Here is a 25,435-nt window from a genome sequence, read left to right on the forward strand (position 1 = left end):
TGGTTATGCTTAGTGGCTTTTCTATATTGCAGGTAGACATGCAAAGGGAAGTCCTGTTCACAGGGATCCAGACGCAAGGTGCCAAACACTACCTGAAGTCTTACTACACCACCGAGTTCTTTATGGCTTACAGCTCTGACCGGACAAACTGGCGGATCTTCAAAGGGAACAGCACTAGGAACGTGATGGTCTGTGTGCATTGTTGTTTCTTCCTGAGCCTAGGGTTACTATATCTTTTTTAAAAATACCTTTCTGGGTGTTATAAATACAAATGGCTTTCTTAGTGTCTTATGGAGGAAGGTGGTAAAATGACGTGTCTATATATTACAAATTGGAGGGATAAGCTTGACTTCTGAAATTTCAAAACTTCATAAAATTTGAAAAAAAAAAAATCTCTTTATAATCAAACTAAATACCCAGACTTCTCAGATTGGCAGATGATATGCAGTAGGGTAGAATATCTGGTCTTGTGCCTTCAAGAGCTCATGCTAAAAATTGGCCACCAAGAGTTTTGATTTTACTAACTCTTACATTTTATTTTGTTCTTTATTTCAGTGTAACTGAAGGAAATAGTAGTGTTGCTCTGAGGCAGTGTGATTCTCACATTATTTTTTTTGCTGCCATGCCTGAGGAGTGACTTTCCCCTGTTGAATTGTCCAGGGGCTCAGCCAGTTTATTCCCAATGACCCAAGTATACCAGCCCTAATTCTCCCCCTTCTCCCTCACCCCCCTCGCCAAAGAAAGCTATCGGAATGCAAGGAGTCAGTCCACCATTATTATACTGATAACCTTGAATCAGTTTCATTTTTTCTGTAAATCATTTACTATGTTACTATCTTCTATATTATCATTTAGCTATATCTAATAATAAATTATTTGCACTATACCTTAGAATAGATCATGAAAATCTTAAATTATGGTTCTTACCAATCAGTATTGGAGACAGTACACAAATTACAGTTAAACTCCATAGCTTAAAGATTTTTGCATCTGTGTTCATGAGGGATATTTGTGTGTAGTTTTATTTGTTTATACTGTCTTTTTTGTTTTAATATCAGAGTAATACTAGCTTCATAAAATAAAGTAGGTAGTGTGCTCTTCTATTCTGTTTTCTGGAAGAGATAATCTAGTATTGGTGTTAATTCTTTAAACATTTGGTATAATTCACCAGCAAAACCAGGTGGACCTGGAGATTTGTTTTCTGGGAATTTTAAAATTACAAATTCAATTTCTTTAATAGTTACAGGCCCTTCAAATTATCTATTTCATATTGGGTGAATTTGGATAGTTTGTGTTTTTTCAGTCAATTGGTCCATTTCCTCTAAGTTGTTAAATTTATGTGTAAGGGTTGTTTGTAGTATTCTCTTATTATCCTTTTGATGTCTGCAGGGTCTGTAGTGATATTGCCTATTGCATTTATGATATTGGTAATTTGCATCTCTTCTTTTTTGCTTTGTCAGTCTTGCTAGAGATTTGCCAATTTTTAAAAATCTTTTCAAATAACTGGCCCTTTGTTTCATTGCTGTTATCTATTGCTTTTCTGTTTTCAGTATTACTGATATCCGCTCTTTTGTTTTAGTTGGCTCTTCCTGACACTGTTCTGGCAGGGAAATGGGATGGGGCACAGCCTCTTTACTGCCAGGTAGAGGTCAAAGTCCATTCCCTACTTGGCCTCCTCTGTTGACACCTGAGCTGGAACCCCTCCTCTTTGCTGCTGGGCGGGGATGGGAGGGTATCCACTGACACTGCAGGAGTGGGAGCCTTATTAGAAGCTGGAAGAGATGAAGATCCTGGGTCTCTATGTGGCTTTCTCTGACACAACCCCAGTCAGGGTGTTGGGGTGCCTCCTTACAGTCTCATGAGCATGGAAGTCTAGGCTCCCCAGTTAGCCTTTGCTGCTGTGGGTAGGAAAGGGGCCACAGTGTTTTCTATTCTATGATGTTTGGCTTGAAGTAGAATAATTGTTATCTGAAAGTTTTCTGTCTTGCTAGACTGCTCTTTTCTGATCCTGAGGCTAGAGAAAGAAGGCTTTTGCTGGCTTTTTTTTTTTTTTTTGTCTGCACCTATTCGTGTTTCCTGGTTCCTGGCTTCTTTACTTATAAGTCTGTATATGCAGTAAAAAGAAAACCCAGGGGACTCACCACTGTGTTGTTCCTTGGGTCCTGAGAACCCTAGCCAGTCTGCCTTTTCTCCACCTTTCACAGTCTTTTTATGTTTTCAGTTGTACTTAGCAGGAGGAATATGGCAAAGTATACCATCTTCCTGAAGTGGAAGTATTCCCAGTTGTCTTTTAAGACCAAATTAATTTGATTCAGGCTACATGAAAACTTAATATTACAATATGAAATTGGATGAAAATTTTATTATTATATAAAATCACTTTATAGAGAATTGTTATGTAACTAAATTTTCCTCTCTTCCTCTAGTATTTTAATGGCAATTCGGATGCCTCTACAATAAAAGAGAATCAGTTTGACCCACCTGTTGTGGCTAGATATATTAGGATCTCTCCAACTAAATCCTATAACAAACCTGCCCTTCGATTGGAGCTGCAAGGTTGCGAGGTTAATGGTAAGGAACACAGATGCATTGTTTTCTAGCTGCCACTCAGAAAATCAAGATTTGGGGGGTAAGGGAGAATGGGTAGAGTTTTTAGTTCTCTTCACTTAGGTTCCTAGAAAAACCTTTGTGAAACAGAGTTTCCAGTCAGGTAAACTCTCATTGTGATCTAGACTGAGACTGGTTCTACCAGCCAGAGGGCAGGTTCTCTGAACAATTCCTGAATCATATGGATACTGCCTTGATCCTCTAAGGAAGGGCCCTAGGGAAGAATGACCTCCATCAGCCCATCTTCAGTAAGAACTGAGAGTCAAACTAGGTCTGACTCTTCCAAAGTCTTCCAGCCACGTCACTCAGACTTTAATGTAATAAAAGTATCTAGCAACATTACTGGCGTATATTAGGTGTTCAGTGAATGTTTATGAAATATAAATCTGCCTCCCAACTTCCTGAAACCTTGCTTGAACTCTGTATTCTGTTTCACACTCTGTGTAGGTACCCAAGCCTTTTCTATGTAAGCTTCTATTTTTCAGGGGATGTAATGTGACCTGTGGTATAAATAAATCTAGATAATCATAAATGGCCATAATAAAATTCTACTATATATAACAAGATGCTTAAGGATTTTATCAACTATTCTTCTTGTCTGACTCTTAAAGTGGTGCTTTCCAAATTTTTTCACTTCAAAGCACATATAAAATATAATATCTGTCTCACAGTCTGGGGTAAAAGAATGAAGCAATCCACCCTGGGCTTGGTTGATCTAGGCACCACCTAGCTGCTCAAGGACTGAGGGGGTAGGGAGATCAATATACAGGCACACCTGTCCAGCAAAAATATTCTTCAACAAGGAAGGCAAAATAAAGACATATTTAAACAATATAACAAAGGTTCCATGACTCACTGAAGGAGGGAAATGAGTTTAGATGTTTAGAACATGGTATTTGATGTCAGACTGCCTGGGCTCAAAGCTAGTTTCTGATTCTTCTAGCAGTGTTATTTTAGTCAAGTTACTTTTTCTTGCTGTGCTTTTGTTTTCTCGTTTGTAAAATGGAGATATTTAAGAGCATTAAATAATACATGTGAAGCCTGAAAACAGGGTTTAGCACTTGGACAATAAATGTTCATTGCTGTGATGGTTGTTTTTGTCATTACTTAGCAGTAATGTTATTTCTTGTCTCCTCTGAAGTACAAAATGCCATGCAAGGAATATCAGTGGTATATAATTAATCACATTACTTTTTTCTTGACAGGATGCTCCACACCACTGGGTATGGAAAGTGGAAAGATAGAAAACAAGCAAATCACAGCTTCCTCATTTAAAAAATCTTGGTGGGGAGATTACTGGGAACCCTTCTGTGCCCGTCTTAATGCCCAGGGCCGTGTGAATGCCTGGCAAGCCAAGGTGAAATGTCCCCTGCAAATGGAATTCTCTCAGCCTTTCAGAAGAAAGCATAGGCCCTCACTACAGGGAACATGGGGGGCCTGGGAAGCCAGAGTATCATCTCCTGCTTCTGCAGATTATGATCCTAGGTCTGAGAACTAGGATGCGTGTTGTCTTGATAGCTTTAGCTCGAACTTTGGCTCAGAGAGAAGTTATCATCTCTGTGGTCTTGATTTAGACTAGGGGTGGGCAAAATTTTTCTGCAAAGGGCCAGATAATATTTTAGCCTTTGTGAGCCATACATTCTCTGTCATAACTACTCAACTCTGCCATTGTTGCAGGGAAGCAGCCGTCAAGGATAGGTAAATGCATGAACATGGCTGTGTTCCAATAAAACCTTATTTACAAAAGCAGGCAGTAGGCCAGGTTTGGCCTTGGGCTGTAGTTTGCCAACTCCTGATCGAGACAACTTCCATTAGGGATAAATGACTTAGATCTGCAACATCTTGTTTTCTTTTTGTTCTCTCCAGAATTTAGCAATATTTTTCATTTTCTTAAGAGTGTCATTTAAATTTTTTTGTTCTCATTTTTTCAGAACTTTGTAACATTCCTTTAGATAATTGGCAGCCTGATAAGATGCTGCAAAACCAGGTTTATAAATCTGTGATCTAAGTTTTGTAAACATCTCGCAGAGAGTTATATTGCCCTTGATATTAGCCCATTGAGTAATTAAGGTAACTTAGTTCTAGGGTAACGATTAATAATTGACTCATATTTATTTCATTCTTTGACTGACCTGAAAAATCTGAATGGCATCAGAAATCAGAACAGTCCAGTCAATCAACTTAATCCGGGTTCCCTATTTTCTGTCCTCCTAACTCCCTCCCTTAAGGAAGCTACACTCCAATTCCCTGGACTCTGTATAGACTCCCACATCCTAATCTTAAATCAGGCCACCAGATAAAGGAGGAGGGAATGGCGTGATGCAAGGGGAGCAAGTAGAAGAGACAATCTGGGCCCCATACAGAGAGTCTTGGGCAACTATGTCTGTGCCTTGAGACTCATTTCTGGATCATCACAGAATCACAGAATGTTAGAAAGGCAAAGGGTTTTACAAAGCATCTGGTCCAGATTTTCCTTTTAAGTCCAAACGCAAAAGAGGTTAAATAATTTTAGCTTAGCCTGGCGGCAGAATCAGGAATCCCACTCTCCCGATAGACAGATCTATGCTCCTTGCACCATCTGAAGCAACCCAAGCACCTCATTTTGCACTTTTGCAAAGGGGGGAACTGAGACCCACAGAAGTTAAAGTAATAAAAGTAATAATGTTATGTAACATTATATTGATTTAATTTCTATAATATAAATAAAATAAAATAAATATAACTAAAATAAAGGGACTTCCCTGGCGTTCCAGTGGTTAGGACTCTGCTTCCACTGCCGGTGGCCTGGGTTTGATCCCTGGTGGGGGAACTAAGATCTGCAAGCCACGCAGCGCGGCCAAAAAAAAAAGGTTAGAGAGAGGGTATCAACCAATTCTTTCCCAGATGGCCCTTTAGACCTGTTCATGGTGTAACCTTGTCATCCCACCCTCCGTTTTACAGCCTTTAAAAAAATTTTGCTCTCTATATAATTTGCTCTTACTTTTGTGATATAGTAAAGGCTGCAAAGATAAAAGTCGAATTTTAATTTTTAAAGCTGTCATTTTAAATCTGGAATTTTAGGTCAAAACTATTTGTTTCACTTAACCTTCAATAGTATGAAATGTCTTGTATAGGGTTTCTTTAGAGAGGTGGAAAATCTAAGCCAGACATATGCAGGTATGCACGCAGACTGAAGTGTCTCTACCTCTTTGATGCCTCCAAAAAAAATTTACACCTACAAAGCTCCCCTAGCTATGTATATGAATTCTGTATCACTCGTACAACCTTGATTTGAAGACACACTAAAACACCACCAGATGTCACTAGAGGGTGTTACAAAATTAACCAAAATTATCTAATACAATCATTTTAATTCAATTAATTTGCTTTAAAAATACAACATGTGACTACACATATACATACATGTGTATACACATATACACATACAGACATGCACATATGAGGGATGTTGAGAAAATATATCAATATTCACTATTTCACATAGAATTGAATGAGACTATGGGGCATGATAAACCTCCCAAAAATGAAAATTAATCTCAGATTACTCTAAAACTCAATTAGTCTTTCTGATCATCTTTCTCCAAGCGCCTATCATCAAATTAGGCATTTTGTTAGGCCAGAGACAGGATAACTACTATGCCATATCCAGCCCTGGGTGTAGCTTTATTAGGTCTCTCAGATATTACATTTATTTGAAATATCAGAAAAGAAGAAATTGGACTACTTCTCCTATTGGACATTAGCAATGGAAAGAAAAGTGGGGCTTTTCTAAAATAAGTTAAATTGAGAGAGGATACTATCTAATTCTTTCTCAGATAACTCTTCAGTAATATCACCGTAGCATTTAAATAAACTTGCTTAAGAGAAAAATATTTACAGGTAATTTAGCAATTTAATACTTTTTCTCAAATAAAATGTATTTATTTGTTGAGCACCATCTGTGGGCCATACATCGTGGTGAACACCTGAAAACAAAACTAAGTCCCTGCCCTCAAAAGGTAAGGAACACAAGTAAACAAATAACTGTTGTACAATGTGTGAAATGTTCCAAAAGTTTATAAACCTGCTGACAATAAACAAGAAGGAACAGGGAAGGATTCTAGGAGAAAGGGAATCCTCAGGGATGAGACAGAAAAGAAATCCTTCCAGCTCAGTGCATTTCTGAGTATCTTGGTCTAAAAAAGCAAAGGTTTTAACGTTCTAATCATTTTCATAGGCAAACAACAACAATCAGTGGTTACAAATTGATCTGCTCAAAATCAAGAAGATAACAGCGATTGTAACACAGGGTTGCAAGTCTCTGTCCTCTGAAATGTATGTGAAGAGCTACACCATCCAGTACAGTGACCAGGGAGTTGAATGGAAACCTTACAGAGAGAAATCCTCGTTGGTGGACAAGGTACAGGGGTATCTTGGCAAAAAGAAAATAATTTGAAAACTGCTGTGATGAGAACAGAACCTCAAATTTGCAAATCGTTCTTTGTATTTGATAAGCATGCACTGACATGCGTCACTCTTTAAGTCTTCTAAGTCCTAGCTCTGTAGGTAGCTGGTCTTGGGACAGGGACCGTGCACACTATCCTTCTGCTTTGACTGAGCCACCTATAAAAGAATGAGGACAAAACAGCAGGGGCTGGTGTGAAGTTTAATTAGCTCTGATTGAGAAAGATGGTGAAAGGGTTGTCTCAGCCTGCTTGGACTGTATAACAAATTACCATAGACTGGGTGACAAACAAAAAACACGTATTTCTCACAGTTCTGGAGGCTAGAATCCTAGATCAGGGTGCCAGCATGGTCGGGTTTTTGGTGAGGGCAGTCTTCCTGGTTGTGCTTTCACATGGCCTTCCTTGGTACGTGCACACACAGAGATGCCATGAGGGACCTACCCCCATCCTAGCCCTAATCATCTCCCAAAGGACCCACCTCCTCGTATCATCCCCTTGAGGATTAGGGCTTGAACATATGAATTTTGGAAGGACACAAACATACAGTCTGTAACAGGGGTCTAGAAAACCTTCTACCATATTAGCATTAGCTTGGATGTACTTGTTATTCATGGCTGTTCACATACTCATGGCCATATATCTTTCTGTGTCATACTGTTATTAAAACAATTGTTATCCTTCCTGATGAGGAGACTAATTTCCTGCAAGATGAACTAGTACATTATACTCCTAAATTCCTAGTTATACGGTTTTAAAATACTACCAGAGGCAAAACTAAGGAGATGAACCTAATATTCCAGGAATGGGAATTGGGCTGAAACCAGTAGGAGGGGCAACACAGGAGAAGGGGATAGACATTTATGCTCACCATGGGCTCAGCACTTAATCTCAGTTAATGGATTTGAATCTCTTTCTCTCTAAACCCCTGGGTTGTTTATTTGTTAGGTTTGGTTTGGTTTATTTCTCACTGTATCAAGATATCCTCATAGTAGGGCAAAAATCATTTTTATAAACAAATAGTGACTTAGCTTCTGATGCGTGTAAATCTTGGGGAACTTGCTGGGGATGACAGAAACGCACCTAAAACACAGTTTAGTTGATGATATAGGGCATATGACCAAAAAGGATAAATAAAAATACATGATGCATTTTATTTTAAAAGTTAGTAATAGCTAACCATTTATTGGTGCCCATTATCTGGCACTTAATAAAGACTTGTCATATGTTTACATACTCTTTAAAATCTTTACAACAACTTCTATGAGGTAAAATTTATTATCCCCATTTTGCCAATAAGGAAATGGATAATCAGAGACTATAAGTAATTTGCTCCAAGTCACATAGCTACAAAGGGGCTAAAGACAGATATGCTCTTGCAGCTGCTCTACAGCACCATATCAGATTTCTTTATTTTTCCCTGTTTCAACTCAGATCACTGATGAGGTGATATCACTAAAGAGGTATGTCTGGAGTGTGAGTTCATAATTGATTGAGGATCATCTTTGTGATAATGTTGTATGTGTTCACTAATGCCCACAGTTTGAACTAAAAGGATAAAAAAATTATAAGTTTTTTAAATTGAAATACAGTTGATATACAATATTATGTTACCTTCAGGTGTAAGATTTTTACACCCATTATGCCATCCTTAAAGATTTTCTCATATTTTGCTTTCAGATTTTCGAAGGAAATAATAATATCAAAGGACATGCGAAGAACTTTTTCAACCCACCAGTCATTTCCAGGTTTATACGCATCATTCCTAAAACATGGAATCAAAGCATTGCACTTCGCCTGGAACTCTTTGGCTGTGATATTTAATAGAATTGATTATTCTAAAAGATAGGAGGGACTCAAAGATATCAAACCATTTAGAGTGGACAATGTATTTTAGAGCTATTTTAAATATTAAAATTTTTCCACTATTTCTCTTTTTTCTATTAGAGAATAAAATTTTATATGTGAAACCTTTATAACTCCTTATAACCACTAAGTAAGATGATGACTATTATCTCTGCATTAATTTGAGTATAGATGGGAAAATATCAAGAACCAACAAGAAAAGGCTTATCTTTCACTGATTAAAAATGCTATATAAAGAAATATTCATGTAGTTAACATTCTTCATTATAGTTCTCAAACTCTATGCACATTAATGAAAGAGATATTACTCTATTAAATCATTTATAAACCCGGATAACTTTCATTCTTATATTTTTCTTTAAAGAAACTATGATTTAAGAGTATAGGAAACAAACAGTATTTCTAAATGGTTTGTTTTTCTTGACAGTGGAGAGAAAAAGTCTTACTATATGAAACGACATGTGCTTAAAATACTCTGTCTTACTGACATGATAATGATTTTTCTGACCCTCCACGAGTAAAGATACAAGTAAGCATGTTTTCAGTGGTCCTGCTGGACTTGTGAATCTGGCCTGGTCTCCCTTGGGACTGATTGCGTATATTGATGTTCAGGGTTAGGGATCATTAATAGAACAGATCTAAAATAACCATGGGATGGCTGAACATGTAACCTTGGCTTCATTCTAGCTGGTAGTACATGGCACACTGTTTCAAAACACAGGCTCACCTACAGGAAAGTGAATACCTGTAATACAGAGCGTTGAAACCCTTGGCCCATATGCAGCTGTTCTTGCTAGAACTGGCCCCTGCCCAAAGTGGCAAACAGTTGAAATTCTCTCTCAGTGCCTTTCTCTTTATGGCCCCAACCTCCACCTCTCCCTTCCCCTTTCAAGCACTCCCTTCCCTGGGAACTTGGCATCTAATGATTTTACAGACATTTTGAGACTGAGGAGCCTTCTGGTATCCTCTAAGTCACATGGGAGAGACTCACTGGTGAGGCTATCTATTTTAGTGGAACAAACCACCCCAAAACTTAGTGCTTAAAACAACCACTAATTTATTATTTCTCTTGATTCTGTAGGTTGACTGGGCACAGATGGGTGGTTTTACTGCTGGCTTCATTTGGGGTCTCTAGTGAGTTTACAGTTAGACAGTGACTGTAGCCAGAGTCATCAGGAGGCTCAACTGAGTGTTGGGACAGCTGGTCCTCTGTCCCTCTCCAAGTAGTTTCAGATTCTCTCCTCACTGCATGGCTTCTCCATGTGGTCTGTTCACTTGGTGTCTCCAACAAGTGATCTAGACTTCTTATAGGGTGATAGAGGCTCCCAAAAGCAAGTGTGTTCAAGAGGTAGGAAGCAGGGGCTTCCCAGGTGGCGCAGTGGTTGAGAATCTGCCTGCCAATACAGGGGACACGGGTTCAAGCCCTGGTCTGGGAATATCCCACATGCCACGGATGCAACTGGGCCCGTGAGCCACAATTGCTGAGCCTGCGCGTCTGGAGCTTGTGCTCTGCAACAAGAGAGGCCGCGATAGTGAGAGGCCCACGCACCACGATGAATAGTGGCCCCCACTTGCCACAACTAGAGAAAGCCCTCGCACAGAAACGAAGACCTAACACAGCCATAAATAAATAAAAAAAAAAAAAAAAAAAAAGAGGTAGGAAGCAGAAGCTGCCAGTCCTTTTTTTTTTTTTTTTAATAGATCTTTATTGGAGTATAATTACTTCACAATACTGTGTTAGTTTCTGTTGCAAAACAAAGTGAATCAGCCATATGCACACACATGTCCCCATATCCCCTCCCTCTTGAGCTTCCCTCTCTTCCTCCCTACCCCATCCCTCCAGGTCATCACAAAGCACCGAGCTGATCTCCCTGTGCTATGCTGCTGCTTCCCACCAGCCAACTATTTTACATTCGGTAGTGTGTGTATGTCGATGCTACTCTCACTTTGCCTCAGCTTCACCCTCCCACCTCATGTCCTCAAGTCCATTTTCTATGTCTATCTTTTTATTCCTGCCCTGCAACTAGGTTCATCAGTACCATTTTTTTTTAGATTAGATATATATGTGTTAGCATATGGTATTTATTTTTCTCTTTCTGACTTACTTCACTCTGTATGACAGTCTCTAGGTCCATCCTCCTCACTACAAATAACTCAATTTTGTTTCTTTTTATGGCTGAGTAATATTCCATTGTATATATGTGTCACATCTTCTTTATCCATTCATCTGTTGATGGACATTTAGGTTGCTTCCATGTCCTGGCTATTGTAAATAGTGCTGCAATGAACACTCTTCTCTAAATGTTTGATAGAATTCACCTGTGAAGCCATCCAGTCCTGGACTTTTGCTTGTTGGAAGATTTTAAATCACAGTTTCAAGTTCATTACTTGTGATTGGTCTGTTCATATTTTCTTTCTTCCTGGTTCAGTCTTGGAAGGTTATACCTTTCTAAGAATTTGTCCATTTCTTCCAGGTTGTCCATTTTATTGGCATAGAGCTGCTTTTAGTAGACTCTTAGGATGCTTTGTATTTCTGCGGTGTCTGCTGTAACTTCTCCTTTTTCATTTCTAATTTTATTGTGTCCTCTCCCTTTTTTTCTTGATGAGTCTGGCCAAGGGTTTATCAGTTTTGTTTATCTTCCCAAAGAACCAGCTTTTAGTTTTATTGATCTTTGCTATTGTTTTCTTCGTTTGTATTTCATTTATTTCTGCTCTGATCTTTATGATTTCTTTCTGTCTGCTGACTTTAGGTTTTGTTTGTTCTTCTTTCTCTAGTTGTTTTAAATGTAGCGTTAGATTGTTTGAGATTTTTCTTGTTTCTTAAGGTGAGCTTGAATTGCTATAAACTTCCCTCTTAGAACTGCTTTTGCTGCGTCCCATAGGTTTTGGGCTGTCGTGTTTTCATTGTCATTTGTTTCTATGTATTTTTCTTCTTTGATTTCTTCAGTGATCTCTTGGTTATTTAGTAGTGCTGTTTAGCCTCTATGTATTTGTGTTTTTTACAGTTTTTTTCCTGTAATTGCTTTCCAATCTCATATCGTTGTGGTCAGAAAAGATGCTTGATACGATTTCAATTTTCTTAAATTTTCTGAGGCTTGATTTGTGACCCAAGATGTGATCTATCCTGCAGAATGTTCCATGTGCACTTGAGAACAAAGTGCATTCTGCCACTTTTGGGTGGAATGTTCTATAAATATCAATTAGATCTATATGGTCTATTGTGTCATTTTAAGCTTGTGTTTCCTTATTTATTTTCTGTTTGGATGATCTGTCCATTGGTGTAAGTGGGGTGTTAAATTCCCCTACTCTTATTGTGTTACTGTCGATTTCTCCTTTCATGGTTGTTAGCATTTGCCTTATGTATTGAGGTGCTCCTATGTTGGGTGCATAAACATTTATAAGTGTTATATGTTCTTCTTGGATTGATCCTTTGATCATTATGTAGTGTCCCTCCTTATCTCTTGTAACAGTCTTTATTCTAAAGTCTATTTTGTCTGATATGAGTATTGGTACTCCAGCTTTCTTGTGATTTCCATTTGCATGGAATATCTTTTTCCATCCCTTCACTTTCAGTCTGTATGTGTCCCTAGGTCTGAAGTGGGTCTCTTGTAGACAGCATATATATGGGTCTTGTTTTTGTATCCATTCAGCCAGTCTGTCTTTTGGTTGGGGCATTTAATCCATTTACATTCAAGGTTATTACTGATATGTATGTTCCTATTACCATTTTCTTAATTGTTTTGGGTTTGTTTTTGTGGGTCTTTTTCTTCTCTTGTGTTTCCTGCTTAGAGAAGTTTCTTTAGCATTTGTTGTAAAGCTGGTTTGGTAGTGCTGAATTCTCTTAGCTTTTCCTTGTCTGTAAAGCTTTTGATTTCTCTGTCAAATCTGAATGAGATCCTTGCTGGGTAGAGTAATCTTGGTTGTAGGTTTTTCTCTTTCATCACCTTAAGTATATCCTGCCACTCCCTTCTGGCCTGTAGAGTTTCCACTGAAAAATCAGCTGATAACCTTATGGGGATTCCTTTGTATGTTATTTTTTGTTTTTCCCTTGCTGCTTTTAATATTTTTTCTTTGAATAATTTTTTGTTAGTTTGATTAATATGTGTCTTGGTGTCTTTTTCCTAGGGTTTATCCTGTATGGAACCCTCTGTGCTTCCTGGACTTGGGTGACTATTTCCTTTCCCATGTTAGGGAAGTTTTCAACTATAATCTCTTCAAATATTTTCTCACACCCTTTCTTTTTCTCTTCTTCTTCTGGGACCCCTACAATTCAAATGTTGGTGCGTTTAGTGTTGTCCCAGAGGTCTCTGAGATTGTCTTCAATTCTTTTTGTTCTTTTTTCTTTATTCTGCTCCTCGGCAGTTATTTCCACTGTTTTGTCTTTCAGCTCACTTATTGATTCTTCTGCCTCAGTTATTCTGTTATTGATTCCTTCTAGTGTATTTTTCATTTCAGTTATTATGTTGTTCATCTCTGTTTGTTTGTTCTTTAGTTCTTCTAGATCTTTGTTAAATACTTCTTGTATTTTCTCAATCTGTGCCTCCATTCTATTTCTGAGATTCTGGATCATCTTTACTATCATTACTCTGAATTCTTTTTCAGGTAGATTGCCTATTTCCTCCTCATTTATTTGGTCTTGTAGGTTTTTACCTTGCTCCTTCATCTGTGACATATATTTTTGCCATCTCTTTTTTTTTTTTTTTTTTAATGAGTGGGATCATGTTCCTTTCTTACTGGTTGTTTGGCCTGAGCTTTCCAACTCTGGGGTTTGTAAGCTATTGGGTAGAGCTGGGTCTTGGTGTTGAGATGAGGAACTCTGTGAAACCTCACTCCGATGAATATTCCCTGGGATCTGAGGTTCTCTGTTAGTCCAGTGGTTTGGACTCGGAGCTCCCACTGCAGGAGCTTTGGCCCAACCCCAGGCTCGTGAACCAAGATTCTGCCTGGGGCGGCAAAAAAAAAACAAAAACAAAAGCAATAACAAAGTAAAAAATAAAATTAGACCAGGAAACTAACAGATATGTTAGGAAGAATATAAAAATAAAAATATACATGAATCATCAACCAGAAGGTACAACAGTACCACAATAGTAAAAAAGAGGGGAAAAAAAAGGGGGAGTGGGGGAAGGCCTTGGCTGTGGAGGGCGGGGCCTAAGTAAGGGCGAGGTTTGGGTGGTGGGTGGGGCCAATGCTCAGGACCCATAGGGCTGGAAAAGGCCCTGGGGGTTGTGGGGGGTGGGGCTTATGCTCAAAGAACAGAAGGGGCCCAGGTGTGCCCTCCATCCCTGGTCTCAGAGGGCAGGGGACCTCACCTGGGAGCCCAGCAGGCTCCTGGGCTCAAGTGGGCAGGGCAAACGCCCTCCTCTCCTCTCCTGCTCCTCTGGTATGGTAGAGCCCCTCCCTCCGCCTCTCCTGATCTCCCCAGCATCCCTCGTATGCTCCCAAGGACCTATGCGGCCTGGAGGGGGCTTTAGAGGGCAGGGGACTGGCCTGGGAGCTCAGCAGGCTCCCCATGACCGAGTGGGCAGGGCAATCGCCCTCCTCTCCTCTTCCACTCCTCCTGGAGGGCCCCTCCTGCCTGCGTCTCCTGATCTCCCAGACTCTCTCCTATGCCCCCAGGACCCACACGTCCTGGATGGGGCTTTGGAGTGAGGGGTACCGGTCTGGGAGCTCAACAGGCTCCCGGCCAGAGTGGGCCAGGCGATCGCCCTCCACTCCTCTCCCGCTCTTCCCAGAGAGTCCCTCCCACCTGCCTCTCCTGATCTCCCCAGCTTCAGGGGAGCCAATCCTGTCTGGCCTCCACTTCTCCTCCCCTCTCAGTCCCCATATGTCCTACTGGTTCATCTTGGGGTTCCTCCCATCTCCTTGGTTGTCAGAGTCCCCCACCAGCGGCCAGTAGGTGCCCTAGTTGCGGGGAGATGCTCACTCCACGTCTTCCCACACCACCATCCTGACTCCACCTCAGAAGCTGCCTGTCCTTTTAAAGCTAGGCCCGGAACTGGAGCCTCCCTTCTGCTGCATTCAAATGGTTCACACAAGTTACAGGCCATTCTAGATGCAATGTAGGATGTAATGACACAAAGGTTGTTCCAGGGGAGATAAATCTTTGGGAGCATCTTTAGATACTAACTACCAGAGTTCCTATTGCACCTATGGGTGGGCTGAGCATTGTGAATACATACGGGAGTTTCAAACATCCACAAAACATTGGCTTTCTTTTTTTATGTTTTAAACGTTTGAGTTTTGAGACATAATTGAAAAATAAAATAGAAATATATTTAAAGTGTATGTGTTGGTTTGATATATGTGTGCATTGTAAAAGGATTCCCATCATCAAGTTATTTAACACCTCCATCAACTTACATAGTTACTTTTTCTAAAAATGAGAATGCTGAAGATCTAATATTAGCAAATCTCAATTATACAATGTAATATCATTGACTGTAGTCACCATGCTATACTGATGATTCTCAGAATTTATTCATCTTATAACAGTAAGTTTGTACCCTTTTACCAACCTCTTCCTGTTTCCCCTACCAGCCAGCCCCTGGCAACCACCATTCTACTCTTTGTTTCTGTAAGTCTGACTTTTTTTTAGGATTCCACATATAAGTGATACCATGCAGTACTTGTCTTTCTCTGTCTAGCTTATTTCACTTATGATACCCTCCAGATTCATCCATGTTGTCACAAATGACAAGATTTTATTCTTTTTCATGGCTCAATAATCCTCCATTGTATATACAGACCACATTTTCTTTATCCATTCATCCATCTACAAATACTTAGGTTGTTTCTATACCTTGGCTTTTGTGAAAATGCTGTAAGGAACATGGGAGTGCAGATATGTCTTCAGGCTAGTGGTTTTCTTTCCTTTGGATAAATACTCAGAAGTGGGATTGCTGGATCATATGGTAGTTTCATTTCTAATTTTTTGAGGAATCTTCATACTGTTTCCCATAGTGGCTGTACCAGTTTACATTCCCACTAACAGCGTACAAGGGTTCCCTTGCTCTACATCCTCACCAACACATGTTATTTCTTATCTTTTTGATAATAGTCATTCTAACAGGTTAGGTGATATCTCTTTATAGTTTTGATTTGCGTTTCCGTGGTGATTAGTGACATTGAGTATCTTTTCATATACCTGTTGGCCATCTGTATGTCATCTTTGGAAAAATGTCTTTTCAGGTTTTGCCCATTTTTAAATTGAGTTATTTGGTGTTTTTGCTCTTGAGTTATATGAGTTCCTTAAATATTTAGGATATTAATCTCTTGTTGATTATGTAGTTTGCAAATATTTTCTCCCATTTCATAGGCTGCCTTTGCACTTTGCTGATGGTTTCCTTTGCTGTACAGAACCTTTTTAGTTTGGTAAGTTCCATTTGTTTACTTTTGCTTTTGTTGCCTGTGCTTTGGGTGTCATATCCAAAAAAATCGTTGCCAAGAAAAATGTCAAGGAGCCATGCCATATATTTTATTTTAGAAGTTTTATGATTTCAGATCTTGCATTCAAGTCTTTAATACATTTCAAGTTGATTTTTGTGTATGGTGTAAGATAGAGGTCCAATTTCATTCTTTTGCATGTGGATTTTGAGTTTTCACACAATTTGTTGAAGAGACTATCCTTTCACCATTGTGTATTTTTGGTACCTCTGTCAAAAATTAATTGACCATATCTTCATGGGTTAATTTCTGGGCTTTGATTCTGTTCCATTTGTCCATGTGTCTGTTTTTATGCCAATACCATAATGTTTTGATTACTATAGCTTTATAATACAGTTGAAATCAGGAAGTGTGATGCCTCCACCTTTACTCTTTAAGATTGCTATAGCAATTCAGGGTCTTTTGTGGATCCATAGAAATTTTAGGATTGCTTTTTCTATTTCCGTGAAAAAAAGCCATTGAAAATTTTAGAGGGATTGCATTGAATCTGTAGACTGCTTTGGATACTATGGACATTTTAACATTATACATTCTTGCAATCCATGATAGAAAACATCTTTCCATTCAATTGTGTCTTTGATTTCTTTTCTCAATGTTTTATACTTTTCACTGTACAGATCTTTCACTTGAGAGAATTTATTCCTAAATATTTATTCTTTTTGATTCTGTTATACATGGGATTGTTTTAATTTCTCTTTTCAATAGTTCATTGTTAGTGTATAGAAATGCAACTAGTTTTTGTATAATGATTTCGTATCCTGCAATTTTACTGAATTCATTTACTAATTCCAAAGGTTTTTTGGTTGAGCCTTTAGGATTTTCTACATATAAGATCATATCATCTGCAAATAACAATTTTACATGTTCCTTTCAGATCTGGATATCTTTTTTTTTTTTTTTTTGCATAATTCCTCCCGCTATAACTTCCATATGTTGAATAGAAATGGTGAATGTAGGCATCCTTTTCTTATTCCTGATCTTAAAGGAAAAGTTTCCAGCTTTTCACCATTGAGTATGATATTAGTTGTGGGCTTCTCAGATATGCTCTGTATTATGCTGAGGTGCATTTCAGCTATACCCAACTTGAGAGTTTTTATCATGAAAGGATGTTGAATTTTGTCAAATACTTTTTCTGCATGTATTGAGATGATACTATTTTTATCATTAATTTTTTAATGTGGTATATCACATATTTTGATTTGCATATGTCGAACCAGGAATAAATCCCATGTGATCACAGAGTATGATCCTTTTGATGTACTGTTGAATTCAGTTTGCTAAAATTTTGATGAGCATTTTTGTATCTATGTTCATCAAGGATATTGACCTGTAATCTTCTTTTGTGTCCTTATCTGGCTTTGGTATGAGTATAATGTTGGCCTTGTAATATAAGTTTAGGAATATTCTCACTTCTTCAATTTTTTGGAAGAGTTTGAGAAGGATTGGTATTAATTCTTCATTACGTGTTCTGTAGAATTCAACTGTGAAGCCATCCGGTCAGTTTCTGGATATTTACCTTGTTCTTCTGTTTGGAATATATCTTCCTGTTTCTTCCTTTTTCTTGACTCTCTACATTTGTTTCTGTAGATAAAACAGCCACCTCTCCCAGTCTTGACAGACTGCATCGTGTAGGAGATGAACCTCATCAGTCAGCCCACCTGAGCTCCTGGTTGCCTCTCAAACCTCTGTGATTGACCAAGCCACCTTCTTTGCTCCTAGTGGCTCCCAGTAGATTAGGTTGTGCCAAGACCTGCCACTGTCCCAAAGGCAATGGGAAATGCCCACACGGCTGTTCAGGGGTCCCAGAGGACTGTTAACTGCCTGCCCCATCAGCTCTCTGATGAAGGCTAATTGGAAGCTTGACTTTCGAGCAGCAGCTAAGAAAGTCAGGACATTAGATATGCAATAGAGACCTATCAGGGAGAAACTTGGAAATGGGTGTTTTTGCCTACTCACTCTGCTGAGCCAGAAGCAATAGTCTCTGGTAGGACTTGTGCACCCATACAGAGCCACCTCTTTGTTTTCTGTGGTCCTGGGGGACTCGTAAATGCCAAGCCCCATCAGTACCCAGAGCTAGGTGATTTGCTAGCCAGTCCCTCATGTGGCAGCTGTGATATTTGATGTGCTACATGGGTGGGTATGTTTCTTTCAGGGAGAAGCTGGAGACTTGGTTTACCGCCGTAGCAAGCTAGGGGACACAGCAGGGGACATGCCCACCAACTCTTTCAGGCTCCTGGGAGGATCCCAGTCAGCTGCCACATGCAGGCTGATTAGAAGCCAGAACCTCAAATAGCAGCTGGGAAAGTATACAGTCAAATCCCTTCTAGGGAGAAACCGGGAGATGAATGCTGTTCTCTCTGTGCTGAGCCATGGGAGGGAATAGCTATGAGAAGTGCTTGCATGCCTGTTAGAAAATTGCTTTTTTAATTTTAATATGGTCCTGTGGGACTCTGACTGCCAAGCTCTGTTGGATATCAGAGCTAGGTGATTTGAGCTCGCATTCCTCAGGTGGCAGTTTCAAAAGCTGGGGCACAAACTTCAAGGGAGAAGCTGTTAACTTGGTTTTTGTTGTTGTTGTTGTTGTTGTGAGCCAGAAGAATGTAGGGGAAGTGCCCACCAGCTCCTTTAGGCTCTTGGGATCCCAGTCGGCCTCCAGACACAGGCTGATTAGAAGCCAGACCCTCAGGCAGCAAGCAGCTAGCAAAGTATGCAGTCAAATCCTTTCTAGCAGAAATCGGGAGAAGGGAGTTTTTGACTGCTCCCTTTGCTCTGAGCCCTGGGGTATAACTGCAGGGAGCGTTCATGTGCTCCTTTAACCATTCCTTCTCTGTTTGCTATGGTCCTGTGGGACTTGTGAATGCCAAACTCGACTGGCTCTCTCAGCTGGGTGATTTGGGCATTCCCATTCCTCAGGTGCCAGTTGTAAAAGTGGGGGCACTAGATGTGTGATCCAAACCTTTACTCACAGGGAGAAGCTGAGAATTTTGGGGTTCTCTCCTGATTGAAAGGCACTCTGCTGGGGGTCGGGTTTATGGTGAATATGTATTCTCAGCCCTTCCTACCGGTTTCGATGTGGGCATTTTCTCAGTCACCCAATGTGTAGGAGTCACTCAGTTTGTTTCTAGATTTCTCTCAAAGGAAATTGACCCATGTGTAGCTGTACATTCAGTGAATCTGTGGGAGGAAGGAAAGTCTGGAGCCCCCTATCTCGCCACTTTGGTCAGTCTAAAACATTGGCTTTCTAATATTGTATTCCCATTATTGCTTCCCTTTAATGATTCATGCCACTGTTCCACCAAAATTTCTCTCATTTGCATTCTGTTAAGAGCAAAAGAGTGTGTCTAAATGGGAAGGAAAAATTCCTTTGGTCTCTCCAGGGTCAGCCTCAAGGGTGTGTGATCTGTTCAGTTACAAAGAGCCTCCATGCCCAGAGTGGCCCCGTGCTTAGTTTAATGCTCCATGGTCACCCTCGTGAATTTCTTAATAATTTTTTAACAAGGAGTCTGACAGCTTCATTTTGCAATGGGCCCCACAAATTACGTAGCTAGTCCTGGGTCCCTCTACTGAACAAATGGGCAGCATCTCTTCCAATCTAGAATCTACCAAAGTATAATAGGGCAAGAATATAATAGGAGTGATAGGGGAAGAGATGAGAATGGAGCATGAGGTCCAGCTTCATTATCCTATGTAAGAAAAAACTAGGGACTTCCCTGGTGGTGCAGTGGTTAAGAATCCACCTGCCAATGCAGGGGACACGGGTTCAAGCCTTGGTCCTGGAAGATCCTACATGTTGTGGAGCAACTAAGCCTGTGCACCACAACTACTGAGCCTGTGCTCTAGAGCCTGAGAGCCACAACTGCTGAGCCCACGCACCACAACTACTGAACCCACACGCCACAACTACTAAAGCCTGCATGCCCTAGAGCCCATGCTCCACAACAAGAGAAGCCACCACAATAGGAAGCCTGCGCACCGCAATGAAGAGTAGCCCCTGCTCGCCACAACTAGAGAGAGCCTGCGTGCAGCAATGAAGACCCAATGCAGCCAAAAAATAAAATAAAATAAAATAAGGCCACAAAGTTTCAACAACCTACCTGATGCTATGGTTTGTTTATGTCAGAGCTGAAACCAGAAACCAGATGATCAGATGCCCAGTCTCTCTTTCAGTCTGGTTTCTCTTCCATACAATGGAAATTATAATGTTTATGATCCATGGGTTATATCTGATGCTGTGTAGAAATATTAAAACTCCTCTTATTTTGACATAAGCATTTCCATGTTTTTATTCTTCTCTTTGAAGTCATTTAGAAAAAATTAAACCTTTGCTATGTAGTACAACCTCCACTGACATAACAGATAGCAAGCAAACATACTGCTTGCTATATCATAACTAGTTGCTATGGAAAGGAGTTAAATGGCTTGCAGTAGAATCATGACTCGGAAGAGGAAACCAACAGATAATATCCTAAACATTATTAATTATTCTAATTGAGAATTGGAAAAGAGCAGCTGTGAGTGTATCACAATTATGAAAGGGTCATAGGAAACATGGAATTAGTTCTCCATGATTTTTTCAGATTGTTGAAAGAAATTACAAACTGCATGTCTCTTTTAGAATAACTGAATAATCACTCTATTTTGAGTTCAGGACATTTTGGCAAACTCGGGGAAAAAACATTCACCAAATAGCTTGGATCCTCCGAAGAGCCATGAACATTTCACCATTTATTTCTCTGGATGGACCAAGAAGGAGCAAGTCACGGGGCAGTGGATTTTGGTTCTATAATTGGTATGTGCCCTAAGGCAGTGGTTCTAACACACACTTAAAAATATCTGAAGGTTCCATGCTACCATTTTTATTGTGTGGGTTTTTTTTTTCCTAATAGAGAGTTATTTTAGGGAAAATTCTGAATGCTTAATTCTTCCAAGTTCTTATGGTTTTATAGACTAGAGATAGGAAAAGCAGTAGGACACAGGCAGATAAAATGACTTTGTCTCGTTGGACTGTACCTAGCCAGAGTTCTGAAGACTTTTCACACAGAGGTCAAGCCTTAATTATCCAGGTTAAACAAAGAATTGAACAGCTTGAGTTGACTTTAGTCAGTGGACTTAACTGACCTAATTATGTTTTTCTCAGGGATAGAGACTATTTAACAGCAGTTTACATCCTGAGTCCATAGGCCTAGTATGGGATTCAGAAATTATTGTAAATTATCCACAAACTGAGATAATTTAAAACAGAAGTAAGTAAAAATTTACAAGAAAAAATGAGTTGGTTGCCAATGAAGAAGGCTTGAAAAAGGGAGTTGTAAATAACGTGCCGGAGGCTAAACTAGGAAGAATGGTCAGCTTGCTAGATTGTAGCATGTATTGTGAAGGCTGTATTTTTCTGTAATGAACCAAATAGGTCTTTAAAAATTTATCAGCTGGTGATGATAGTGTAGTTTGATATCTTCCGGATATTATAAAGAATCTTCTCTGCCTTCCTATCAGCTAATATTCTAAATCAAAGATTCTCATACTTCTTCAGGAGGCAACATAATTGGAAAGCACCATGCTCTTGGCAAAAACCAAAACTCAAATGACTAAACACAACATAATTTTATGTATATATGAATGAATATATTCATGTATCTCTCATCTTGTTCTTCCAAAAGATTTAAGGTTGCTTAAAAGAAAACATAAAATACTACTAGATAACATATGTTAGAAGTAAGAGAGAAAGCAAAAACAGAGGTAGGACCATAAACAGGAAGTATAAAAATGCATACCATAAAGCCCTTCACCTTGCTATGGGTGGGGCTTGGGTATACCAGGAAGTTTGTAAATACCAATGTAAAAAGAAAAGCCTTATCAGCTATACAATTCAGTGTCCCTGAAAAATGCCCCAAAGAGCACTTTTTTTTTGATACTGAAATTAAATTTCACCCGAAGATCCATAGAAACAGGCCACCATATAATGTGCAGAGCACTCTTGTTTTTAACAAGAGTAGATTTTATAAGATTGTTTCCTGTGTATCCTTCAGGAGGGGCTGAAGGATTCCCACCAAAGCACACTTCAGCGAAAGCAAGTCTACAGAGGCCAGTACTATGTGATCCAACTGCGTTGCTCTCTCCTGGTCTGGTAGATTTTATAGTTCCTCAGGGAAAATTGTTTTTCCTTCAGACAACAGCTTATATCATAAATACTGTTTTTCCTAAGTCATGATTTTGATAGCAATTCAATGACAATGACCTCAAGATTAAACACTGAACTAAATTTTTTGCAAAGTTGTTATGTTCTTGCACCAGATTCTATTATAAGCAAATTGTAGTAGACGCCAAATATTTCAGAAAAATTAATGGGAGAAAAAATGTAAATTGAGAAAATTATTTCCATTAATCTAATTTTTTCCTATAATTTTGGACTAGACCACCATTCTATTTTGGTAGTAGAACACCTTAATCCAGCTCACAGGAGAATACCTATGGTAAATCCATCAACATTCAAATATAAGTATAGACATAATCTGTCTATTTAGTACAGATTAATCATTTCTAAAAATTGCCTTTCCTGAAAATGAATATAACATGTTTGGGAGTCTTTCAATTCAGTTAAACAAATACTTATTTGTTAATCAATTATAGAACTCAAAGAACTAACAGAGTTATTTACAAATTTCTAGTTATTAAGGCCTGGTTTGAGTAATTACATATTGATCTCTTCTTAAGAGCTAACAATATTTTATGGTGTGTTGTTATATTAACACTCAGTACAATGAACTCTAAACAAACAGTTTCTCCCAGAATTTGAAATCGTTTGGACTATAGCCTAGATTTTGAAACATAAATAATGTTATGAGCTCCCTGGACGAGGTATTTGCTTTAAGACGGTACCATTTATCAAGATGAAAGCTTTGCAAATAAACCCAGGTTTATGTTTAACTACCTTCCCTCATTCCCCTCTCCAACACACAACCCTGTTACCCTAACACTTTATTCACTCTATTTTTTCAATATTCACAAGATATAAGTATTTTTCCCTTTTTCACACTAAGAGAACTTCTTTCAAAATAATCATTTCTATCCTCTGCTTTACCAAGACACATCTTGTCATCCTATGTTTAGCCCCCTTTAAAGTACTGTTCTACTTAAACCTAATGCCACATTTTAAAAAACACCCTTTCTAATGATGTTCTGCAGTTTCTTACAATCTAAATTTGTATGAATGTGGAGGGATGTTAAATTCGATTGCAGGCTTTTCCTAGAATATATACTTGGAGTGCAAGGGTTCCAGTTGATTTCTTAAATTCTTATCCTATTCTTTTATTTTCTATCTCTGACCTTTGATCTGTCTGACTTTGAACTATTAAGGATCTACTAGTAAACATTAGTAGCTTTTTGTTTTTATTTTCTTCTTTCTTTTTTCATTTTCTCTCTTCCTTTTTTTCCAGAGAAAATGACCTTTTTATCATGTTTCTTTCTCCTTTGTCTATCAAAGCTTGCATTCAATGAAAATTGAATCTCTCAGGAGCAAATCTGTCCTCAGTCAATTCACTGATTACATATTAAGTGCCAGGCACCCTATGCCTGGCTACCTTACCAAGAAATGAAAGTGTCTTTTCTGTTAATAAGGATTCCAGCCAAGAACTCTCAGCCTCAGAATAGGGAGGAAATACATGTCTCGCCAAAGCGAGCACAGAATAGGGAAGAAATAAAAGGTAGACATCTTAATGGGAGTTCGGGGTTATGAGAACCTGGACAGGAGATCCTGAACTAATATTTAGATTAAGAGTTGGGGAGAGCATTTCCCTACTAATCTCTTCTATCTGGGTAGACTTTACATAAAATGCTTTGAGCCCTTAATTTACCATTGGAGAGTATTTTAAAATACCTCACCAAACCACATGGAGACTATATAACTAAGTGAGAGGAGAGAAAGTAAGTGTGTGATTGTGTGTTTGCATGTGTTTATACATTGTTGAGAGGCAGAGAGGAGAGTGACACGTCAGAAACATTTTAATAGATATGGACTGACTGTGGCCGTGAGAATCTCATAAAGCATTTCACCTATTCCTTGGCCAATTATGTTGCCACAAATGATTATTAGATGAGAGAAATCAACACACCCTTATTTCAGCTCATTCAGGATTTCCTAACTTACAGCTCATTCCCATGTGATCGTGAATGCTGTTTTTTGGAGGCTGCCGTAAGAGTCTGCATGTTTTTATAAAACGGGACATAACATTTTTCTTAAAAGTTCTATGCATTCCTTTAGAGATAAAGTATATCAGAAAGTAAATTATTTCACCACATGGCTTGGCTAAATAGGCTAGGCAGCTCTGGCCTCAGGTGAAATCTATTCTGTGTGGTCTGACATGCGGAGGCTCTTCGGCTGAGTCACAGACCGGACTTCCAGGGTTGCCGCCTCACAAGGGACTGTCCACTGCCAATGTGCCTCTGGTAATCTCTGGAAACCCCTGGGAATTTCCAAAGGGCACACTCTGAGCGCTGGGCCACATTGATTCTAATTCTCAGAGAAAAACCCAACAGCAGAGCTAAGACAACCACCACAATGCTGATAGGTTTGCAGTCTCCTGATTAAGCCCTTCTCAGCTACACATATTGCTTAAACCCTGCTAGAGAGGCATCCCACCCTTCCCCTCATCTCCACCTCTTCCGTCTTGGTGGAAGCCAAGCTGCTGTAAGGTTGAAGAAGGCAGTTATGTAGGAACGTGCAAATGGGATTTAAAGCCTGTTTCCAGGCTCCGCCAGGTGTCAGACTCTGTCGTTATACCTCCCCATGCAAAGCCACTGGTGTTGAGAGAGAATACATTCCTTTCCCAGACTCAGTTTATTCCACTGAGTACAGCCACTTGGGTACAACCTCCTGGCTGAATCAATCAATAGACCTTTACAGCTGGAAAAGGTTTTGGAGCTCGTCTAGTCCCAATCCCTCTGTTAGAGGTGCAAGGTGCAGCCACTTATCCAAAATCATGGACCCTGTTTGTAGAAAAACCTGAGCTACAACTTAGGGTTTCCAACTCCTTAAACAATGCTGTTTTCTACTACAGTAAGTTTTATCCTTAGATTGG

At 39.3% G+C, this 25,435-nt stretch overlaps 2 protein-coding genes across 2 annotated transcripts in view; one reads left to right on the forward strand and one right to left on the reverse strand.

Annotated features, from left to right (window-relative positions):
- Positions 1-10,568, forward strand: part of F5 (coagulation factor V) — an 86,878-nt gene extending 76,310 nt beyond the window's left edge. The window contains exons 21-25 of the mRNA XM_082439417.1: positions 33-188; positions 2,427-2,571; positions 3,813-3,964; positions 6,824-7,006; positions 8,730-10,568. Of these exons, the coding sequence (XP_082295543.1) occupies positions 33-188; positions 2,427-2,571; positions 3,813-3,964; positions 6,824-7,006; positions 8,730-8,873 (780 nt within the window). The 3' untranslated portion in view covers positions 8,874-10,568. The remainder of the gene's footprint in view (positions 1-32; positions 189-2,426; positions 2,572-3,812; positions 3,965-6,823; positions 7,007-8,729) is intronic.
- FIRRM (FIGNL1 interacting regulator of recombination and mitosis) overlaps positions 1-25,435 on the reverse strand; it is a gene marked incomplete at its 5' end in the record, with an annotated part of 325,889 nt that overhangs the window by 293,816 nt on the left and 6,638 nt on the right. The window lies entirely within an intron of this gene.

This window comes from Balaenoptera physalus (genome assembly GCF_965194825.1).
Source record: "Balaenoptera physalus genome assembly, chromosome: 1".
Taxonomy (NCBI): Eukaryota; Metazoa; Chordata; class Mammalia; order Artiodactyla; family Balaenopteridae; genus Balaenoptera; species Balaenoptera physalus.